The 6,756-nt window shown below is 35.7% G+C and overlaps 1 protein-coding gene across 1 annotated transcript in view; it reads left to right on the top strand.

Annotated features, from left to right (window-relative positions):
* LOC106467633 (carnosine N-methyltransferase-like) overlaps positions 1-6,756 on the top strand; it is a 61,178-nt gene that overhangs the window by 12,081 nt on the left and 42,341 nt on the right. The window contains exon 2 of the mRNA XM_013927999.2: positions 979-1,177. Within this exon, the coding sequence (XP_013783453.1) occupies positions 979-1,177 (199 nt within the window). The remainder of the gene's footprint in view (positions 1-978; positions 1,178-6,756) is intronic.

A 6,756-nucleotide genomic window follows, 5' to 3' on the forward strand; every position in this document is an offset into this window, starting at 1 on the left:
GACTGCTTTGGTGGTGTCTGTATATATATATATATATATATTATATCTTCCAGGCCATTTTGAGCTTGAACAAAAAAAAAATGTTAGCACCAGGAATGTGCCTGCTGTCACATCTGGGTTGTGTAAACTGTCTTTAGATCCATTTCACTGTATCTTAGTGTAGGATCTATTTCCAGATGACAATGATCCACACACCTAGTCAGTGTTCTCCCCCCCCCCTCCCAGTTTCTTCTGTTGGAGTACAAGATAACCCTTGATTCCCCAGTTTCAAGTTGTTGGTGAAGCTTATATCAAGTTTCTTATTGGATGGTATAAACTCGCTTTTGTAGGACTGAGCAAACACATCCCTAATTTGAGAGTAGGGCTCATTCTTGATGAGACAAACTAAATGCACTGGAAATGGGAAGGAGGGGTGGGAGAGAGTTATCTATATGAATTACATTTTCAGGTAAGGGAAATGTTAACTTACATTGTACAAATTTAAATGATGGGCAGGGTTATGGTTATTTCCAATTACCATATTGCTTTTGGTGTTTAAATTAGAGTTATATAATAAAGGTCAAATTTCAATTAGATACATTTTATAAACAAAAACAGACTTTTTGAGATGTCATTTCTTTTTTATATTTTTATTGTTGCAGGGGTTTTCTTTCAGAACCTTTTCTGTGCAGAGAACAGGAAGGATTTTATTTTGTGACTGATTCGACACAGTACATTTCCAATGCTGAAGGTGCAGTGTCTATAAATATGGTCTTATTGTATTCCCCAAGATATTTTTACAAGTATATCTAAAATGGTGCAGTTTTAAGGGTAGCTTTTAAATGCTAGAAATCATCAACTAAAGATAAAACCCTGTAACTTGCAACAACTGGGGGAAGGTTATTGGATAAACTTCCATCCTGCCCAATGGAAAGAAAATCCCTGTATTGTAATCTTATAGACACTAATTTCGCTTATGTTGTTGACTTTATTATTCAGACTTCACTCACTTGTTCGACTCTGCAAAACATTAAAATACACTAACAGTCTACCAGAATCCCATCAGGCCGTCTTGAAAAATTACAAACAACACCTTGAAAAAGTGCGAGTGTCCATAGAGCACAACTTTGAGATCTTCAAACTCATCATTCGAGATGTTGCTCATATGTTTGAAAATGCAGATCATTCTAATGACATGGTAAGTGTTGTTGTTCCAATAAGAATTAATATTCAATTCTTTAACTGGATAATACATTGTAGCTTTTCCTAAAACGTTTTTCATGTAAGATAATTTTTATACAACATTCTGGAATGTTTTAGAAACATTTTCATTCTGTTTTATCTTAAAATAAAGTAAATTATTTAAAGGAAAGTACTTTATACAAACCATTCTTAATGTGGATTTTTGTATATCATGGAACATGCGTAATCAAATTAATGGGTTAAATGCATTCTGGAATTTCTCCCTAATGGAAGAGATTGTCACTCTCAAGAGATTAGCTCTTTCAATCAAATTATTTTTGTTTTTGAAATCACAGAACTATCCTCTTTCTTCCATTTGTTTTGCATATAAATATTCTGAGGTTTGACCTGCATATCTTGTAAGCTGTAAGTTAGTGGTATGATGGGCTTTCTCTCAAATAGGAAGTCTTTTGTCTAATACTAGTCAGTCCCACCTTTTTTCTTTTTCTTAAAAACCTAATTACTTTTTCTCCTTGTTATTTGGTTTTATCTATACCTGTCAACAATTTAGTTTTTATGATTTTTCCATCCATTCATACTCCTTATAGCTAGGAAGGAAGCATGAATAGTAGAGCCACAGCAACAATTCTAAACATCATATGTTATCAAAGATTCCTTTTCTTTCACTCGTGAATTTTTTCAATTTTTGGTCACTGACCAATATATTATGGCAAGCTTTGACACTGATCTCTTTACTAACATTCCTTTAGAATAAACCATACAAATCTGTTTTAACCAACTGTTTCCCAGTAACAATAGCCTGAGGGCTGGATGGAACTAACAGCAACTTGCACAACTACTAAACCTAGCTTTGATAAAAAACCACTTTGTCTTTAATGGTTAGTTGTGTGACCAGATAGACGGCACTGCAATGAGTTCATCACTAGGACCTTTTCTAGCTAATATCTTTCTTTGTCATCATGAACACGTGGCTGAACTAGTGTGACGTTACAATCATGCTCTACAAAAGGTATGTAGATGATACATTCTTACTCTATCATAACCATGAACACATTAACAAATTCCTTAACTCCCTTAAACTCTTCAAACCCTAATATCATAGAGTCGATAGCTAAGATATACAATAGGCATAAAACAAATATGAATACTAAAAACTCAACTTTGACAGAGATTTTTACTTTAAAAGATGATTGCCACTCGCCTTCATTTGTTGCTCTACTCAACAAGCCAAAAAACAAGGTAAGATACCAGACCAGAAAGTGACATGACCAACCCACTAAATTGTTCATCTTTCTTCCTCTTGTTTCTATCAAGACTACAACTATTTTATCACTAATGTCAGTTTAAATCTAAATCCACTGTGAGCAATGCACGATGTCATTGACTAGTTGTAATAACTAGTAGTAATTGAAAAAAAAAATCATAATTCTAGTGTAAATGATGTTATCATAACCCCTTGAAGTTAGCTTTTTTACAGAAATATGAAGTTCCTTTAAAAAGCGTAAGTACAGGGTGAAACAGAAATTACCAGCCAATAATAGATAAACATTGGATGATTGTAACATGTAGAATACTCAATGCTTTGTATACTATACAATCAATATCTTTAGGGAGCCAACCTCTATATTATGTATGAAGTGAAGGAGTAAAAAAAAAAATCAATATACATAATATTAAATTTTATTACACACATTTATAGAATACGCTCATTTTCAGTCAGGGGAAACATCTCCCAAATCATGTAATAAAGTACATTTTGTTAATGTAAAATGATGTAGGGATGGCAATGCCAAAAAGAATGCAAACAAGGGTTTAGGGATGACACAGCTACACATAGATCGACTTTACACGACTTTCAATATTAACATTTAATGTTACACAGTAAAATGCTTTTGTTGATAAAGAAATGCTAACCCATTGTAGGTTTTTTTGTTATAACTTTGTGATATTTCTAACTGGTTGAAAAGTGGCTGTTTAGCACTACTTTTACTGAATCAATGATTCTGTTGACAACCATGTCAAGCAAAATGTGGTAGGGAACAGTAAGGTAACTTTCATGGAGCATTTAACATGCAAATGCAAGCATCCATGTTGTGGAATATGCTTCAGATGCAGCTGTTGTGGTTGTTCACGTGACGGATTATTTCCTGCAGTAAAAATATCTTGAAAACATAGTGTGAATCAGCCAATGAATCCTCTGGTACTTCAGAAATGGACACAAGAAGTAAATCGAATTCCAGCTGCTCTTTGGAGAAATTTATTCTTGGTTGGGTGTTATGTCTGCTAGATGGTAAAATTTATGGCTAAAAGTTTATAGATTGATTTAACTACAATGTTGTTGAAATTTTCGAGAAAGATTTAGAGGATAAGTAAATAAAATGGGCTCCTGAAGAATGCTTGAAGAACTGAGATATACATATCCTTATCAGTTCAATATACCATCTCACACAGAAATTCATCAATGTATCAAAGCCCTGACAGTGAAGTACCAAAAAAAAAACATGGTACCCCTCACATTATTTTTTCCAGGGGAATACAACAACCTTACAGAGACACATTGATGTCCATTGTGTCTGAATCAAACTACACATACCTAAAAATGCAGTATGTGAGTTCAAGATGTGGCATAAAGACAATGTTTGCCATGACAATTTCCCAAGTGATGATCTGTTAAAATTTATAGTACTTACTGGAGGGATTTACACATTTTAATAAATAGGTTAGAAAACAATGACCTTTATACTCAGATATTTATAAAATGACTTTTTATTGTAACCAGTGTTTTGCATTTGTAGCTTCATAAGGGTTATTACATAAAACTGCTTGATATTAGAACTTCCAAAACATACATACCACTTCTCCCACTTATAGCTATTACTCAACTGCCGGAGTTTCTTCCTTTGCCCATCTAAGTATTGATCTGATTTTTTTCTTGCTTACTTCAGTCTTTTATACCCCACTCAATTGCCCTTGGCAATATTTATCTCGAGATACTATTAAGATAATGTTATCACTTTTTCTCGACAAAGCATCACTAACAGGTTTCCCAGTATTACAATCATTCGGAGGTGCTTTGGATATTATCCGAGTTATTTAGTTGATTTTTGTATTAATAATATTAATAATTTAATAAAAAAATTATTCTGATTGACAAGCCAGTTTATGGTATGAATTCCCAGGTTTATCCAATCCTACCTCTGATATCTAGCATCATGCAACAATCAGATTTGTGGTGGTTCTCCGGGGGGCTCTGAGGCTACATTGAGGGCAATCCTCAACATTCTGGAGAGATTTCAGATTCACTTTTTCCAGCACCTTCTTTTAGTCTGTTGGCTTTTCAGACCCCCTGTGGGACAGTGGTGAGTTTATGGACTCACAGCACTGGGGTCCAGTGTTCAGTTCCCTAGGGTGGATGGCTCAACATTGCTTTGCTCTAACAAATTTACCTCCCAACATGCTGTTCCAATCAATGGTAATCACAGTCTTTAAATGACCTTTGAAAAACGAGAGAGGGACCACTTTGGGATATGCTGCCTTTGATTTTGTTACGACAGTGGAAGTCACGTGACGCTGGGAGCATGCGTGCTGGAGTTTCTCGAATTATCAAGGAATCCCACGAATGTCGAAGTGTTTGCTAGATGCTCTCTTTTTTAGTATATAAGCCTGGCAAAGAAAGCCAGCCATATAGATAGATAATTAAAAAAGCGAACAGTAGTGGTGGTAAGTAAAGTGTGTGAATCACTGTGATTTATAACATGTATTATAAAAGTTGTTAAATTTAAAGTGACGAGAAAAAAGTACTGGCTGTAGAATTACTGTGTACTAAAAGTTTGTATCAAGAAAGAATAAACTGGTTTAATCAAGAAAGGACTTGTATTGCTGAAGTTCGTCGGAAATAATTTGTACCGGAAATTAACAAACAACCCTGTTCCTCAGGGCTCCCCAATGAACTTAACCCCCAGATTATACTAGTGGAGCTTGAGAATCCTTACCACACCCAGTTTCCAGTCACTGGGGTGGTGGACAGAAGTTTTTCCTCCAGAGTGTTAGAGTGACTTCCTCCATTCTTGGAGAAGAGGGCAAAGTTGGAGGCCCTCCTACCCAGGTCCCAGGATATTTTTTTTCACGGATATCGGTAGGAGTCGCAGAAGCCTACTCCTAATACCAATTCAGATTTGACGTTGAACTATCCGGTTGGGGGTGTGCATGGCTATTCTCTTTGATCATTATTGGTTCAGTACATTGAAGAGGGGTCCACTATCTCCTCGTAATTCCAAACACAAGTGGTCCCATCCTGGGTTCTTTGTTGAGCACAGTTGTTCCACGTCCTTCTCGTAATTCTTGCCCACACAGTTGGAAAGTGAGATGGATGTTAATAATTTCAGACCAGGTGAGTTCTGTTTCCTTTAGTTGAGTAAGGCATACACAATCTCGTCATTCTGAGCCTGGAGTGTTGCCTGTCAGACTTCTTCCACTACAGTGTTGCTTACTTTCTCATCATGATTTTGGTGGCTCGGAATACATCACTCTATGGCTACAGGTTAGGATCCACTTATATGTATAAATATATATATATATACAATGTCTGCGGTCCAATTGCCTTAGCCACCAACATGGGATGTAGGGACCACGATCCCTTAATTCTTACCCCGAGTAGTGTAACCTTGGCTATTTGGTTGGGCCTGGCCCATAGTGATGATAACTCATGTAAAATTTCACCCACAGTACAGGAATTCAGTTGTAGGTGAAGGGCATACCTGTTATAGATGTAGTGCAGTTCCCCCACTAGGGTGCCAATCTTCTGTTGACACACCCATGATCTATGCAGACACTTTCTGTATGGATAATGCTCTCACTGGCTCATTCATCTCATCAATGTGGGATTCTAGCTATAAGTGGGAGCAGAGTTATATTTGTTTTGTAAGTTAACATTTTCTTAAACTTAAAATGTATTTCCAATCATACTTACCTCTGTTCTCACTCTCCCACCCGTCCTCCCCACTAAGAGCTGGTGTTAGAGACTGGGATTGAACCAGTTTGAAAAAGTGATAACATTATCTGAATAATGTGCTTATATACAGTACCAGGATGTAGGTGGAGAGTATCATGAGATAAATATCCCCAAGGGCAATTGAGTGGGGTATAAAAGACTGGAGGAAGCGAGAAAAAATCAGACCAATGCTCAGATGGGCAAAGGAAGAAATGCTGGCAGTTGAGTAATAGCTATAAGTGTGAGGTAAGTATTATTGGAAATACACTTTCAATTTAGGAAAATGTTAAAATGTTAAATTATGAAACTGCTTGTAATATTCTATTTCTCAAGTCTGCCATAACATGCATCCAACAATGTATAGATTATTATTATTGTTTCACTGTTGTTCTAATGTTACTGTGTAGTTATATTACTAACTATACAGCTATACTAACATATGACATATATTACTTATATGAAATCTAAAAGTATAGAGAAGCACAATGTGTTTTATGATTAACTAAAAAACAGATGCTGCTAAGAAACAAAAACTTGAAGTTGAAAGGATACAAAGTTTACTAGCAGTATTAAAAACAAAAACA

This window comes from Limulus polyphemus, unplaced genomic scaffold (genome assembly GCF_000517525.1).
Source record: "Limulus polyphemus unplaced genomic scaffold, Limulus_polyphemus-2.1.2 Scaffold2686, whole genome shotgun sequence".
Lineage (NCBI taxonomy): Eukaryota > Metazoa > Arthropoda > Merostomata > Xiphosura > Limulidae > Limulus > Limulus polyphemus.